The 17540-nt window shown below is 48.9% G+C and overlaps 1 protein-coding gene across 11 annotated transcripts in view; it reads left to right on the top strand.

The window, feature by feature from the left end:
* rasal2 (RAS protein activator like 2) overlaps positions 1-17540 on the top strand; it is a 757584-nt gene that overhangs the window by 575822 nt on the left and 164222 nt on the right. For all 11 annotated transcript variants that reach the window (XM_072511669.1, XM_072511668.1, XM_072511666.1 and 8 more), the window contains one exon: positions 7759-7877. In XM_072511669.1, coding sequence (XP_072367770.1) covers positions 7759-7877 — 119 coding nt within the window. The remainder of the gene's footprint in view (positions 1-7758; positions 7878-17540) is intronic.

The following is a 17540-nucleotide window of genomic DNA, read 5'->3' as shown; positions in this document are numbered from 1 at the left end:
GATAGGTCGAAAGCTGGTTAGCAGACAGGAAACAAAAGTTGAAATAAATGTGTCTTTTTCCGATTGGCAGGCAGTGACTAGTGGGGTACCCCAGGCATCTGTGCTAGGACCCAACTGTTCACGTTATATATTAATGATTTGGACGAGGGAACTAAATGTAGTGTCTCCAAATTTGCAGATGATACAAAATTGGGTAGGAGGGTGAGCTGTGAGGAGGCTGCAAAGATGTTCAGCGGGATTTGGAGAGGCTGAGTGAGGGGGCATGTGCATGCCAGATACAGTATAATGTAGAAAATTTGTGAGGTTATCCACTTCCATAGTAAAAATAGGAAGGCTGATTATTATTTGAATGGGTGTAAATTGAGAGAGGTGGATACTCAGCGAGACCGTGGTGTCCTTGTGCAACAATTGCTGAAAGTTTTACTGCAATTGTCTAGGACATTAATGAGGCCATATCTGGAGTATTGTGTCCAGTTTTGGTGTCCCTATCTGAGGAAGGATGTTCTTGCTGTGGAGGGAATGCAGCGAAGGTTTACCAGGCTGATTCCTGGGATGGCGGGACTGTCATATAACGAGAGACTAAATCGGTTGCGATCATATTCATAGGAGTTTAGAAGAGTGAGAGAGGATCTCATAGAAACTTACTAAATTCTAACAGGATTAGACAGGGTAGATTCGGAAAAATGTTCCCGATGGTGGGGTGGGGGGGTCCAGAAATAGGGTCATAGTTTTAGGATAAGGGGTAAACCTTTTAGGACTGAAGCGAGGAGAAATTTCTTCAACCAGAGAGTGGTAAATCTGTGGAATTCATGACCGCAAAAAGCACTTGAGGCCAAAATGTCATGTAATTTCAAGGAGTTATATATAGCTTTCGGGGTTAAAGGGATCAAGGGTTATAATAATAATCTTTATTGTCACAAGTAGGCTTACATTAACACTGCAATGAAGTTACTGTGAAAATCCCCGAGTCGCCACACTCCGGCGCCTGTTTGGGTCACAGAAGGAGAATTCAGAATGTCCAAATTCTCTAAGAGCACGTTTTTCGGGACTTGTGGGAGGAAACCAGAGCACCCGGAGAACACCCACTCACACACGGGGAGAACGATATGGGGGAAGTCTGGATGAGGGTAGTGAACTTGATGATCAGCTATGATCATATTGAATGGTGGAGCAGGCTCGAAGGGCCGAATGGCCTCCTATTTCTATTTTCTATGCATGTTTCTATATACGATCTGAAATCACATTTGGCGAGTACCCTGCTTCCTCCACAGAAGAGAGGAGAGATCTATCTGCGACAAAAAAGCCAATACCTTGTGGGCATGGGGGAAAAAAGATAAATGTTTGTCACCTGGGTGTAAAAAAACACCACGTATCTGTTCCATGAAAATCAACAACTCCTTTGCTACCCCTGATGGAGTCAGAGATTTGGGCATAGAACAATCCATTCTGGAATCCAGTACACAGTGTAAGTCATCCTCTAATATTAACTGATGTTAATCCAAATCAGGGACGGAGGCTAGCAGCTTGTTAATAAACCCGTATCTTCCCAGTTCGAAATGTATACATTAACCAGGACCACCAAGCTGCCAGTCAAAGACCCACAAACAATAACATGCCTACCATTGGAGTCCGCCAAGATCTTAGCGGCAGGAAATTTAGCCCTTTTATCGATTAAGATTGCCATGTCCTGGGCCCTCCCATCAAAAGCCTGAATGAAAAACCTTGTCTGGTCTCTGACCCGCAAATGAGTCTCCTGCAAAAACACCACACCAGCATTCAAACTTTTAAGGTGAGCAAATACCCTTGACCTTTTCACTGGGTCATTCAATCCCCTGACATTCCAGCTGATCAAACAAATTGGGAGCCTCCCACACCACCACCAAGATGGATTATCCAACAGCTACACAGAAAGTACAGCAACCAGGCCCACCCAAGATGGTCGCTGTGTCTCGAAAGGGCCGTCTCCATACCTTGATTGCAGCACCATGTGCTTTTACCGTCTCCTTGGTCTTCTCCAACACCAAACGAATGGGAGCCAGGGCTGCATCTATCGACTCGCGGAGGTCCCCCGACACTATCTGCCTTTGCTTCTCAAATTCACCGCCAAGGTGCCGGTAAGCATCTCAAAGAACAAAGAAAATTACAGCATAGGAACAGGCCCTTCGGCCCTCCCAGCCTGCGCCGATCCAGATCCTTTATCTAAACCTGTCTTCTATTTTCCAAGGATCTACTTCCCTCTGTTCCCCGCCCGTTCATATATCTGTCTAGATGCATCTTAAATGATGCTATCGTGCCCGCCTCTACCACCTCCGCTGGCAAGGCGTTCCAGGCACCCACCACCCTCTGCGTAAATAACTTTCCACGCACATCTCCCTTAAACTTTCCCCCTCTCACCTTGAAATCGTGACCTCTTGTAATTGATACCCCCACTCTTGGAAAAAGCTTGTTGCTATCCACCCTGTCCATATCTCTCATAATTTTGTAGACCTCAATCAGGTCCCCCCTCAACCTCCGTCTTTCCAACGAAAACAATCTTAATCTACTCAACCTTTCTTCATAGCTAGCACCCTCCATACCAGGCAACATCCTGGTGAACCTCCTCTGCACCCTCTCTAAAGCATCCACATCCTTCTGGTAATGTGGCGACCAGAACTGCATGCAGTATTCCAAATGTGGCCTAACCAAAGTCCTATACAACTGTAACATGACCTGCCGACTCTTGTACTCAATACCCCGTCCGATGAAGGCAAGCATGCTGTATGCCTTCTTGACCACTCTATCGACCTGCGTTGCCACCTTCAGGGCAGAATGGACCTGAACTCCCAGATCTCTCTGTACATCAATTTTCCCCAGGACTCTTCCATTGACCATATAGTCCGCTCTTGAATTAGATCTTCAAAAATGCATCACCTCGCATTTGCCTGGACTGAACTCCATCTGCCATTTCTCTGCCCAGCTCTCCAATCTATCTATATTTTGTTGTATTCTCTGACAGTCCTCCTCGCTATCTGCAACTCCACCAATCTTAGTATCATCTGCAAACTTGCTAATCACACCACCTATACCATCGTCCGGATCATTTATGTATATCACAAGTAACAGTGGTCCGAGCACGGATTCCTGTGGAACACCACTAGTCACCTTTCTCCATTTTGAGACACTCCCTTCCACCACTACTCTCTGTCTCCTGTTGCCCAGCCAGTTCTTTATCCATCTAGCTAGTACACCCTGAACCCCATACAACTTCACTTTTTCCATCAACCTGCCATGGGAAACTTTATCAAACGCCTTACTGAAGTCCATGCAAATGACATCTACAGCCCTTCCCTCATCAATTAACTTTGTCACTTCCTCAAAGAATTCTATTAGGTTTGCAAGACATGACCTTCCCTGCACAAAACCATGCTGCCTATCACTGTTAAGTCTATTTTCTTCCAAATGTGAATAGATCCTATCCATCAGTATCTTCTCCAACAGTTTGCCTACCACTGACGTCAAGCTCACAGGTCTATAATTCCCTGGATTATCTCTGCTACCCTTCTTAAACAAAGGGACAACATTAGCAATTCTCCAGTCCTCTGGGACCTCACCCGTGCTCAAGGATGCTGCAAAGATATCTGTTAAGGCCCCAGCTATTTTGTCCCTCGCTTCCCTCAGTAACTTGGGATAGATCCCATCCGGACCTGGGGACTTGTCCACCTTAATGCCTTTTAGAATACCCAAAACTTCCCCCTTCCTTATGCCGACTTGACGTAGAGTATTTAAACATCCATCCCTAGCCTCAACATCCGTCATGTCCCACTCCTTGGTGAATACCGATGCAAAGTACTCATTAAAAATCTCACCCTCTGCCTCCACGCATAAATTGCCTCTTTTGTCTTTGAGTGGGCCAATCCTTTCTCTAGTTACCCTCTTGCTCCTTACGTACGAATAAAAGGCTTTGGGATTTTCCTTAACCCTGTTAGCCAAAGATATTTAATGATCCCTTTTAGCCCTCTTTTTTTTATACGTGTTGGAACCGAGTGTGTCGATAGGGAGAATATTGGAGCTGCTTCGAGTGTTTGGGTCTTTCTCTGGGTACAAACTAAATTTAGACAAGAGTGAGTATTTTGTGGTGTCTCGGCCGGGGGTGGGGGCAGGGGAGGAGGGGCTGCCATTCCGCAGGGCAGGGACTCACTTTAGGTACCTGGGGGTGCAGGTTGCCCGGGAGTGGGGGGGCTCCACAGGTACAACATTTCTATTTTGGTGGGGAGAGTGAAAGCTGATCTGGCAAGTTGGGATGGTCTCACTCTGTCACTGGCGGGTCGGGTACAGGCAATTAAAATGAACGTGTTGCCGCGATTTCTGTTTATTTTTCAATGCCTGCCGATTTTCCTGCCAAAGGATTTTTTCAGAGAGATTGAGGGAAGGATTACGTTGTTCATATGGGGAGGGAAGGTGGCCAAAGTTAGAAAGGTGCTGCTACAGAGGGGAAGGCAGGCAGGGGGCCCTTTTAGCCCTCTTTATTACGCGTTTGAGATTTGTCCTACTTTCCCGATATTCCTCCAAAGCTTCATCAGTTTTAAGTCGCCTAGATCTTATGTATGCTTCCTTTTTCATCTTAGCTCGTCTCACAATTCCACCCGTCAGCTCGGCTGTTAATGGAGTGGCCAGAGTCACAGAAGCTGCCTCTGCCATTTTCTCCAACGACAACCCTGAGAAGCCTCCGATTCAGTTCACAAATTATCGCTATCAGGCTTCTTGCCCCTGCTTTTCCTGGGCATATCCTCAACGTCGGCACCTTATTCCCTTAAATAAGTGGGTGTTTGAATTGAAATACTCCGAGAAACTGGGCAAGAAGAGTTTTAAAAGTCCGTTACGTAGTTGGAGCCACCTCCTGTGCGTTGTCCTACTACATACCACCACTGCAAGTCCCTGCTTTCAGGTTTTACATCTCTACCTTCAGTTTTCCTTCGTCTTAAAGTCTTTTACACAAACTCGGAGATCCAGCTACCAATTTCCACAATTATTTCAAATAATGTCTCTATTACGATCCCAGACTAGACCCCAACAGTGGCTAGGAAACTGGCCCCAAACCCCAATATTTTAGTTTATTTTAGGAATGTGTGGAAAGAATGATTTGCCCCACAATTGATTGCATGAAAACAAACGGCTTTGGTATTTCTAAAGCAAAACCTTTATTATAATGCAATATTAAAGTTTTAACCTCATACCCAAACAGGAACAGCTTACAATTACCCCTTAACACAATGTACAATTTCCCATTAAACAACAAGAAAAGAAATGTGCAATTCTTAATCCATCTTAAAATCAGCCGGGCGTAGAGTAATACTTGTGGTACAGAACAGATTTTGGCTCTTGTTAGAATCTCTTCAGACTCTGGCTGAATGGCTTCAAATAGCTACTTTCCACTATGTGGTTTCAGCCTCTTCCTTGTCTTCAGATGAGACAGCTCAGCTTTAAAATATTATTGCTCTTTTCTTCCCCCTATATTACTGGGAAAGAAAACTGCCTCTACATGTGGTCTAAGAAGCAAGTGTTGACAGATCTGACTTCACTTCCGAAAACCTGTCTCCCAAACTCTGACATTCTCCACAGCTTTCTCCAAAACTGCCTCTTTCCACAGCTTCTCAAAATGTCTCTGCATTCCTAGGCTCCACCCAGCAATGACCTCATCTCCCCAAGCTGTAAAAATAAATTCTCTCTGCAGGCTGCAAGGCCCTTTAACTCCCCAGGGCCTTCCCCAGGGAAACCATTAGACATTAGCCCAGATTGAAAAACACATTCCTTGGTCAATTTCACATGCTGATCCAAGAAGCAAAACAAAATCATTTTTAAATGCTGACCACTGAAAACAAACATGTTCCAACCCCAGGGTTTTAACCCTTAAATTGTCCCATTATTTAGAGGGTCAGTGCAGAGTTGATGGGCTGAATGGCCTCCTTCTACACTGTTGGGATTCTATGGATTCACTTTAAACTTTACCGTATTCCTAATGTTTACCAAAAGAAATCTAATTGCCTTAAAACTACCTTTATTTTTGTAACACAAGCAGAAAGATTCATTCTTCTATTACAAGCATGATTTATTTCATGGTTTATACAGCAAAGAAAATTAAGAGGTTTGATATGAGTTCAGCCTTGAAGGGTCTTACTCGATAAATATTGAAACAGAAGACTCAGTAAACATAGGACATGGATTTAAGTAAAAGCACTGGTAAAAGAACCAGATGTGACATAGCAAACAAACAAAGTTGTTATGACCTGAAATGCACTATCTAAAGGGGTGGTGGAAGCAGATTCAATGAAAGCTTTGAAAAAGTAATTGAATGGAACCAAACAAATTGCAGTACTATGTGGAATGAATGGTAGTCGGACTAATTGGATATCTCTTTCAAAGACCCGACACAGGACGGATGGGCCAAATGGATTCCTTCTGGGCTGTGTCATCCTATGATTCTCTGCCTCCTTTATTGGAAGTATATATGGCATGCTATAGAGAAGAACTGGAATTGGCAAACTCTCTTGGAACAAAATAAATAATGGGCAAACAGTATAAGAATCAGATGCTGGATCAAATAGTTGTTATCTGTGCATTTTGGAATGGATTGAAATGAGTAGATGACTTAGCTTTCTACCCTGCCAACTGTCTATTTTTATCAACACTGTTGGTGATGCTGTGAACCACTTCAGTGGGAAAAATTGTTCTACAAATGAAGTGCCATTCAAGTTCCTGACAGTGAGGAATGCAAGCTGGAGCTTTTTCTTCTATGCGCTAATGCTGGTGAACTTAAATAATTTACTTTGTGGGGTATGTCAGCATTGTAACAATCAGCATGCTGAATACTATGTCTGTCCATCTAGGTCAACAAGGTAGCATTATCCATTGCTGACCTGTGTGGACATCCTGCTGACATTGGAGAAGATATATGACCAGCTGCTGCTTTGATGTTGGTGATGGTTCCCTGGAATCCACTTGAAACTGGAAACCACCACACACACAAATAGCACTGATCCAAATTCTTCCGAGGCACAGTTGTCAATTCATCCTCTTGAATCCACAAGTGAAGGGCCACTTTGTGCGAGTCTGAACCTTGGAAGGATGGAACATTCTACATGAAAAAATATCCATATTCATATATTTAGGCCATCATAAGGAGATTGTCTGGTGATTATTGCACAAGTACTGTCCCTTTTCACAATCCAGATCTTGTCACTCATGCAAATTGTATAGAATTTATGACTCTTTGGATCGCTCTCACCATCAGTTATTCCAGTTCAGTTTTTGTTACTTCATAAAATGGATTTAATATTTTCTTGGGATATAGTGCAACAACTATTTTTATCATTTTCATTTGGATTATTTTTTTATTTCAGTGTATGCAAATTTCATAATTTCTACAATTTTCATAGTGTTTGAGAAACATGAATAAGTTAGTGGCCTCATATCTGGAGGGCTGAATGTGGAATATTCCTGTTGGTTATTTTAGGTTTGTTAATGTACTATGTTTCACGACTACTCAGTTAATGCATTCTTTATATACTTTGGTCTTCATAGATCTGCTTGGTTTTGACTTACTTGTAATTTGGATTGGATTTGTTTATTGTCACGTGTACCAAGGTGCAGTGAAAAGTATTTTTCTGCGAGCAGCTCAATGGATCATTAACTACATGAAAAGAAAAGTAAATAAAAGAAAATACATAATAGGGCAACACAGGGTAATTTATAGTTATTTTTTGATTTTTCCTTTTGTTGTAGGGTTTTTTCAGCAAACGATTAAAGGGTTCTATCAAACGAACCAAGAGCCAGCCAAAGCTCGATCGAAACACCAGCTTCCGTCAGATACTACCATCACTAAGGAACTCAGATAATGACCGGTAAGTCAAAGTCATTTTATCATCATTTATTTTCACGTAATGATGAGGGTTTAATGTTTCATTCTGCACATGTGTTCAGAAGTTCTTGGATAAGAGGCAATATTTCCCCTATTTCCCTTGGCTGTAGGATGGAAAATTTGTGATATAGGGCAGGGGTTTTTGAAGTGTGGGTCACGACCTGCAGGTGGGTCGTGAGCAGTTGCCGGTAGGGTCGCAGAGCAACCGGTCACGCCGTTCCCGCGGTAGTCCCGATCGTGGATGAAGTTCCCAACAGCCACTATGGGCTTTTAGATCGAGAATTGCGGCTGCTACCAGCTTTTAAATGGAAATAACTGAAACTGTGTGGTGTATTCCGGCAAGAAGCGGCAGCAGAATGCAGGTCCTGCGACCTACACACACACCTGACGCCAAACGCTCCAGGTACGTGCTTTTGGCACCAAATCACGGAGCAGTGTTCCTTCCATTTTCTAGCCGCTGGCAAGCAAGACAAGTGAATGGTGAAGATGAGACAGCCAGAGATTCAAATAGGCACTTAACCTATTGGACAGGACCTCACAACAGAATTTGCTGGAGAGAGCTGCGCAGGAGAGTCCAGGGCAGGACAGAGCAGTGTGAGTGTTAGCTCTATACAGAGCTCCAGGGCCACTGGTTAACAGCCTACAAAGAAGAAACTTAACTCTGGAACAAAGCAGTATAAAGATGATTTCTTGAGATACGGTTTTGTCGATTGTGCCAATGCAAAGCCCATGTGTGTTATATGCAGGTACGTACTAGCAAATGAGAGGAGAAGGTTTAGATTTTGAAAGAGAAGTGGTGGATGAAAAATTCCTTTTAAGGTTTGGACCCATGAGTCAGTTATTAACTTACAGCTCACTCCAAGTTAAAAGACTACGTTGCTGTACCTGACCTGTGATACCAAATTAAAAACACGCTAAAAGCCCATGAGGCTGTGAGCATCTCCCAAGAGGATCCAGTGCTGAGTAAAACACCCAATTTGATGCCCTTCACGACGATGACCTGCATGTGCAGTTGATTTTCCATTTTTGTAAAGGTGAAGACGGTACAAGGGGAACTGGCTGGTATGTGCATTGCTCTCCCATCCTTTGAACCTGATTCAAGTGAGATCGTGAGGATCAAGCAGGCTCCCCGTTCGCCTTAAAGGAAAGCAAACGTGGCGTATGCCGCGAAGGTCGGCCGGCGTGGGTCCTGAAGGTCGGCTGATTAGCAAAAGTGGGTCTCGGGGAAAAATGTTTGAAAAATAACGATGTAGGGTGTACCTGTACCAAGCAAGTCCGGAAGGGTTGAGATTGGTCTGTGCTCATTTCGCTTCTTTCAGTTTAAATGGCAGTTGTTTTTATTCTTTCATGGGAAATGGGTACGCCGGCAAGGCCAGCATTTGTTGCACATCCCCAATTGACTTGAAATGATGCAACTTGTTTGGCCATTTCAGAAGACAATTAAGAACTGGGGGGGGGGGGGGGGGGCGCTGTGATACTGATGAGTAAGATGGTGGCTTTTTCAGCAAGTAACATAGTGGGGGAATCCGGGCTGAAGATATGTGATGGTGAGTGGAAGTTTGGAGGGGGTTCTTGGGGTGTTATTAAATGTGTACCCCCATAATTGGGAAGATGTGGAATTTATCAAGAAGGATTCTGGATTTTGATACGCACCAGTTCAAGGGGTGGCAGGATCGTAATACTTGCCGATTGTCATATCAGGCCATGCAGCACACTTTGTGGATCTGTGTGTGGGGAAGGGGGGCACCCATTGTCCGCCATGGTGGTTAGATATGGCACTGTTGGCGGATAAGGGGGCACGTGAGAGGATTGGGGCAGCAATAGGCATGTTTGTTGAATGCAATAAGAACAAGGAGGTCTCCCTCCACTTTTGTGAGACATTGAAGGCGGTATTTAGGGGGTGAGCTAATCTTGGTTAAGGCGCATAAGGAGAAGATGGGGAGGATGGAAAGACAGAGCTTGGTGGAGGCCATTTTGGCAGTGGATCAGCAGTGATCAGCCACCCCAGAGGAGAGGTAACTTAAGGAGATCAAGAAGCTCCAGATGGAGTTTGAACTGTTGCTTATAGGGAAGGAGGTTGGCCAGTTGCGTTGGGTATGGAGCGGGGGGGCATTTTATGAACTTGGGGCGAATCCCAGTAGATTGTTGGCACACCAAATGAGATGGCAGGCAGCTTCAAGAGAGATTGGGAAAATAAAGGACCCCGGGGGCTGGATGATCTCTGATTCAGGTAAGGTGAATGCGGTATTTTTGAGCCCTTTTACTGGGGGATGTATAGGCCGGAGCCCCGGGGTGGGGAGGAGGGCTCAGACATGAAACCATTCTTGGACAACTTGGATTTCCTGGTAGTGGAGGAGGGGAAAGTGCAGAGGCTGGAGGCCCCACTTGGGTTGGAGGAGATGATGAAGTGCATTGTTTCAATGCAGTCTGGGAAGTCTCCAGGCCTGGACAGATTCCCAGTGAAATTTTATAAAAAGTTTGCAACGGAAACTTCGAATGATTCATTAGCCTGGGTGAAGCTTCCTGGCACAAGCTTCTATTTCGCTCATTTTGAAAAAGGGTAAGGATCCAGAGAAGTGTGGTTCTTATCGACCTACATCATTACTAAATATAGGTGCAGAGTTGCAGGGTAAGGTCCAGGTAACATGCTTGGAGGATTGTTTGCCAGGGGTAATAGCAGGTGACCAGACAGGGTTGCCATGATGTGGAGATGCTGGTGTTGGACTGGGGTGGGCACAGTAAGAAGTCTTACAACACCAGGTTAAAGTCCAACAGGTGTGTTTCGAATCACTTGCTTCTTAATCCACCTGATGAAGGAACTATGCTCTGAAAGCTGGTGATTCGAAACAAATCTGTTGGACTTTAACCTGGTGTTGTAAGACTTCTTACTGCGCCCAGCCAGGGTTTGTGAAGGGGCGACAATTGTCGGTCAATATAAGGAGATTATTGAATGTGGTTATGACTTCCCTGACTGGCCAGGAAACAGACAATAATTTCCCTAGACACGGAGAAGGCATTCAACCAGGTTGAGTGGGAGTATCTTTTTGAGGCATTGGGACAGTTTGAGTTTGGAGCGGGGTTCATTGCCTGGATTAGGCTGTTGCACAGGGACCCTACGGCTAGTGTTTGCACTAACACAGCAAGTTCAGGGTATTTTCGTTTGCACAGGAGGTACGAGGCACGGATGTCCACTCTCTCCGTCACCTGTTGCGTTTGCAATTGAGCCACTGGAGATTGCTCCTATGGCATCAACGTCATGCTGGGGGATTGGGGGGAGGCGGGGGGTGATATGGAACACCGAGTGTCCCTTTATGTGAACAACTTGTTATATGTGATGGTTCCGATCTCTAGTATGAGCAGGATTATGGAGGTGCTGAGTAAATTTGGCTCTTATTTGGGGTACAAACTAAACGTGGGAAAGAGTGAGGTTTTTCCAGTGAGTTCCCAGGGACAAGGTTGGGGCCTGGAGAAGTTGCCGTTTCGGTTGGCCACGTCAAGTTTTCGGTATCTGGAAATACGGGTGGCACATAGCTGGACTGTTACACAAGTTGGATGTGGTCAACTTGGTAGAGGGGGGGGGGAGTAGGATTTAAAGAGGATGGGATATTCTCCCGATATCGTTGGCAGGGCGGGTTCAAACCGTGAAAATGATGATCCTTTCAAAATTTTTGTTTAAAAGGTAGTGTCTGAGGATGATAGGTGAGGTAAGATCTCCCATATCTATGGGCAGTTAATGGAGAGGGAGAAGGCCTTGCTGGAGGAGATAAAGAGGAAGTGGGTGGAGGAGTTGGGTGGTGCATTTGTGGAGTGAGGCTTTGGGTAGGATAAACTCAACTTCCTAATGTGCGAGATTCAGAATTCAATTTAAAGTGGTGCACAGAACACAGATAACAAAGACACACATGGAATCACAGAATCCCTTCAGTGCAGAAGGAGGCCCTTCAGCCCATCAAGTCTGCACCAACCCTTTGAAAGACCACCCTCTCCAGGCCCAATCCCCTTTCCTGTTCCTGCAACCCCACCCTTAGGGTCAATTTAGCGTAGCTAATCCACCTAACCTGCACATCTTTGGACTGTGGGAGGAAACCGGGGCACCCAGAGGAAACCCACGCAGACACGGGGAGAATGTGCAAACTCCACACAGTCACCCTAGATCGGAATCGAACCCGCGTCTCCGGCGCTGTGGGGCAACAGTGTTAACCAACATGCCACCGTGCCGTCCCAATGAGTGTTTTTTAGTCAGAGGTGGTGAACAGATGCGAGCGGTGTTTAAGGGGCTCGGCAAACCACACTCATGTTCTGGTCCCGCCCAAAATTGGCGGGATTTTGGGAGTCCTTTTCGGGGACAATGTTGGAGATTTTACAGGTAAAGGTAGCTGGAGCCCGTGGGTTGCGATATTTGGGGTATCAGAAGATCTTGGATGGAAGGAGGGGAGAGAGGCTGGGATGTTGGCCTTTTCCTTCCTGATAGCTCGGAGGAGGATTTTGTTGGGGTGGCGGGCTCCAGAGCCGAAGCCGAGCAGAATCTTTGGCAGCAGTGCACCCCTCCCCGATGAACTCAATGCATTCTATGCTCAGTTCGAGCAGGAAACCATCAAATCGCTGTTCACCGCCCCAGCAGCCCCGGACGCCCCAAACCCACCATCATAGCTTCCGAAGTAAGATCAGTCTTCTTGAAAGTGAACCCTAGAAAGGCAACGTTTCCCGACGGGCTCCCTGGTCGTGCACTCCAATCCTGTGCGGGCCAGCTGGCAGATGTGTTTGTGAACATCTTCAACCCCTCCCTACTCCGTTCCGAGGTCTCCACCTGCTTCAAGAAGACCACCATCATACCGCCAGAGAAGAACCAGGTAACGTGCCTCTGACTATCGTCTGGTGGCCTTGACATTGATTGTAATGAAGTGCTTCGAGAGGTTTGTCATGAGACACATTAACTCCATACTCCCAGAACGCCTTGGTCCACTGCAATTCGTACACCGTCGCAACCGGTTCACAGCAGACACCATCTCCCTGGCTCTACACTCATCCCGAGAGCATCTCGACAACAAGGACCCCTACATCAGACTCCTATTTATTGACTACAGCTCCGCCTTCAACACCATAATCCCAGCCAAGCTCATAGCAAAGCTCCAAAACCTAGGACTTAGCTCCTCACTCTGCAATTGGATATTCGACTTCCTGACCCATAGACCACAATCGGTAAAGATAGACTTCTGGTTGCAGCTGTGCGGAGCTAAGTCGCACGTTCGGCAGCTCCCGACAGAAACGGACGTTTGGGCTCTCTTTAGGGCCCCCTGCGGAATTTGTTCGACGGTTCCCAGTGTGGGAAGGTGATAGTGACATTTCCCCGGCACTGTATGGATTGGACCAGGAGTGGAGCGGTGAAAAAGGTAGTTTTGGAGCAGTGAAAAGTGCGAGGGAGGAAAATCAAGATGGCGGCGGGTGGAGACCCGGCAGCGTGGGCGCAGTGGTCGCAGGAACAGCAGGAGTTTCTCCAGCGCTGTTGCACGGAATTGAAGGCAGAGCTATTGGAGCGGATGAAGGCTTCGATAGACAATCTGCTCGAGACCCAGAAGCCCAAGGGGCGACGATCAGGGAGGTGCGGCAAAAGGCCTCGGAGAACGAGGACGAGATCTTGGGCCTGGCGGTGAAGGTAGAGGCGCACGAGGCGATGCATAAGAAATGGCAGGAGAAGTTCGAGGACATGGAGAATCAGTCGAGGAGGAAGAACCTGCAGATTCTGGGTCTCCCGGAGGGAGTGGAGGGGTCGGATGTTGGAGCATACGTGGTCACGATGTTGAACACGTTGATAGGCGTGGGGGCCTTCCCGGGGCCCCTGGAGCTGGAGGGGGCCCACCGAGTCCTGGCGAGGAGGCCCAAGCCCAACGAGCCACCGCGGGCGGTGCTGGTGCGGTTCCACCGCTTCGTGGACAGGGAGTGTGTCCTAAAGTGGGCAAAGAAGGAGCGGAGCAGCAGGTGGGAGAATGCAGAGGTCCGGATATACCAGGACTGGAGCACGGAGGTGGCCAAGAAGAGGGCCGGGTACAATCGGGCAAAGATGGCTCTGCATCGGAAGGGGGTGAAATTTGGAATGTTGCAGCTGGCGCGACTGTGGGTCACTTTCAAAGACCGCCACCACTACTTTGAGATGCCGGAGGAGGCGTGGACCTTTATCCAGGCCAAAAAGTTGGACTCGGATTGAGGGTCGGTTACGAGGGGATGTCGAGAGGGGATTGATATGATTGTTGTGTTTTGGGGGGGATGTTCTGTTCTGTTTGGTACTGTTTTCTTTTTGGGTGCTGGGTGGGGTAGGGTGAAATGGTTCGTAGTGGGGGTTTGGTGAGAGTGTGGGCGTCGGTGGTTGGAGGAGGGGGCCCCATTGGGTGGGGCGGGAGAGGGGAGGCCCGAGGTGGGGGAGCTGGGATCAGGCAGCGAAAGGGAGCTGCGCCAGAGGGGGCGGGGCCGGCTGGGTGGAAAAGGCGGGGTTTTCTCCCGCGCTAGGGAAGGAAGGGAGGGGTGATGCTGGAGAGGAGCGCCCGCTGATGGACAGGAGGAGGGGGGAGATTCTCAAACTGGGGGGGGGTCGAACGAGTGGTGGGAGCGGCCAGGGTCAGCAGGAGTCAGCTGATTTACGGGAGTGCTATGGGGGGAACAACGCAGCTAGGGGAGGGCCTAGCTGGGGGGGAGGAACTGGGTTGCTGCTGCATTGGCCAAAGGGGAGCTGGAGCCTGAAGAGAGAGTCGGGGCAGGAGTCTGCCGCTGGGGGGAACGGAGAGTGCGGGACGTGCAGGCACGCGACTGGCCTAGAAAGAGAAATGGCTAATCGGCCCGAATTGGGACGATGCCGGATTTATGTGGCACATGTTGGGCCGGATTCCGGACCTGGAGGCAGGGAGCTTGATAATGGGGGGGGGATTTTAATACGGTATTTGATCCAGCATTGGACCGCTCTAGATCCAGGACGGGTAAGAGGCCGGCAGCGGCCAAGGTGTTGAGGGGGTTTATGGACCAGATAGGAGGAGTGGACCCATGGAGGTTTGTTAGGCCGGGGGCCAGGGAATTCTCTTTATTTTCCCATGTCCATAAAGCCTACTCCCGGATTGACTTCTTCGTTTTGAGCAGGGCGCTGATCCCGAGGGTGGAGGACACGGAGTATTCGGCCATAGCCATCTCAGACCATGCCCCGCACTGGGTGGAGCTCGAGCTAGGGGAGGTTTGCTGGCGGATGAGGAGGTGAGCGGGCGGATCTGGGGGTGCATTGAAAGATACCTAGAGGGCAGGTGCAGGTAGGGGTGGTTTGGGAGACGCTTAAGGCGGTGATTAGGGGAGAGCTAATCTCCACCAGGGCCCACAAGGAGAAGAAGGAGAGGAGAGAGAGGGAGAGATTGGTGGGGGAGATATTAAGGGTGGATAGGAGGTATGCAGAGGTCCCCGAGGAGGGACTACTCAAGGAGCGACGAAGCCTCCGGGCCAAGTTCGACCTGTTGACTACCAAGAAGGCGGAGGTGCAGTGGAGGAAGGCGCAAGGGGCGGTGTATGAATACGGGGAGAAGGCTAGCCAGATGCTGGCACACCAGCTTCGGAGGCGGGAGGGAGATTGGGGGAGTTAGGGATAAAGGGGGGAACACGGTGCAGAGTGCGGTAGGGTAAATGGGGTATTTAGAGACTTCTATGAGGGGCTGTATAGGTCTGAGCCCCCAACGGAAGAGGGGGGGATGCATCGTTTTCTGGACCGGCTGAGGTTCCCGAGGGTAGAGGAGGGGCAGGTGGCGGGGCTTGGGGCACCGGTAGGGCTAGAGGAGCTGACTAAGGGGCTGGGGAGTATGCAGGCGGGAAAGGCACTGGGCCCAGAGGGAATTTTACAGGAAGTATATGGACCTGTTGGGACCACTACTAGTGAGGACTTTCAATGAGGCGAGGGGGGGGGTGGGGGGGGGGGGGTGGGGGGGGGCTACCCCCGACGATGTCCAGAGGGCTGATCTCACTGATCTTGAAGCGGGACAAGGACCCTTTACAGTGTGGGTCGTATGGGCCAATCTCGCTCCTCAACGTGGATGCGAAGCTGTTAGCGAAGGTGTTGGCTACCAGAATTGAGGACTGTGTTCCGGGGATGATCCACGAGGACCAGACGGGTTTCGTGAAGGGAAGGCAGCTAAACACCAATGTGCGGAGGCTCCTAAATGTAATCATGATGCCTGCAGTAGAGGGGGAAGCGGAGATAGTGGCGGCAAAGGATGTGGAGAAGGCCTTCGATAGGGTGGAGTGGTGGTACCTGTGGGAAGTGTTGAGGAGGTTCGGGTTCGGGGAGGGGTTCGTTAGTTGGGTTAGGTTACTATACAAAGCCCCAGTGCGAGTGTGGCCACAAATCGGAGGAGGTCAGAATACTTTCGGCTGTACCAGGGGACGAGGCAGGGCTACCCCCTATCCCCCCTGCTGTTTGCTTTGGCAATTGAACCTTTGGCGATGGCTTTGAGGGAGTCCAGGAATGGCGGTCCCGGTGGGGGGGATGCCGGAGGTGATGCGGATCCTCAGGGAGTTTGGAGACTTTTCCGAGTATAAGCTCAACATGGGGAAGAGTGAGCTATTCGCGATACACCCAGGGCACCAGGGAAGGGGGATAGACGAGCTTCCACTGAAGAGGGCGGAAGGGAGTTTACGGTACCTAGGGATCCAGGTGGCCAGGAGCTGGGGGGTCCTACTCAAGCTCAACTTGACGAGGCTGATGTAGCAGATGGGGGAGGAGTTTAAAAGGTGGGATATGCTGCCACTCTCCCTGGCGGGTAGGGTACAGTCGATGAAAATGACGGTGCTCCCGAGGTTCCTTTTTATATTCCAGTGCCTCCCCATCCTGATCCCTAAAGCCTTTTTTAAGCGAGTCAGTGGGAGCATCATAGGGTTTGTATGGGTGAAAAAGACCCCGAGGGTGAGAAGGGTGTTTCTGGAATGGGGCAGGGACAGAGGAGGGCGAACGTTGCCTAATCTGTGTGGGTACTACTGGGCTGCCAATGTGGCGATGATACGCAAGTGGGTAATGGAGGGGGAGGGGGCGGCGTGGAAGAGGCTGGAGATGGCGTCCTGTGTGGGCACGAGCCTGAGAGCGCTGGTGACGGCATCACTGCCGCTCCCGCCGACAAGGTACACCACGAGTCCAGTGGTGGCGGCGACCCTCAAAATTTGGGGGCAGTGGATACGCTACAGGGGGGAGGCAGAGGCTTCGGTGTGGTCCCCGATCCGAGAGAACCATCGGTTTGTCCCGGGGAGAATGGATGGGGAGTTCCTGAGCTGGCACAGGGCAGGTATTAGAAGGATGGGGGACCTGTTTATCAATGGGACGTTTGCGAGCCTTGGGGCGTTGGAGGAAAAATTTGGGCTCCCCCCCCCTGGAAATGCCTTCAGGTACAATCAGGTAAGGGCGTTTGTAAGACGGCAGGTGAGGGAATTTCCGCTGCTGCCAGCACGTAGGATCCAGGATAGGGTGCTCTCGGGTGTGTGGGTTGGAGAAGGCAAGGTCTCGGCGATCTACTAGGAGATGCAGGAGGAGGAGGAGGCCTCGGTGGAGGAGCTGAAAGGTAAATGGGAGGAGGCGCTGGGGGAGTAGATAGACGAGGGTACGTGGGTGGACGCCCTGGGTAGGGTAAATTCTTCC

Source organism: Scyliorhinus torazame, chromosome 7 (genome assembly GCF_047496885.1).
Source record: "Scyliorhinus torazame isolate Kashiwa2021f chromosome 7, sScyTor2.1, whole genome shotgun sequence".
NCBI lineage: Eukaryota > Metazoa > Chordata > Chondrichthyes > Carcharhiniformes > Scyliorhinidae > Scyliorhinus > Scyliorhinus torazame.
The sequence above is the reverse complement of the archived record's forward strand: the minus strand, read 5'-3'. Positions and strand labels throughout refer to the sequence as shown.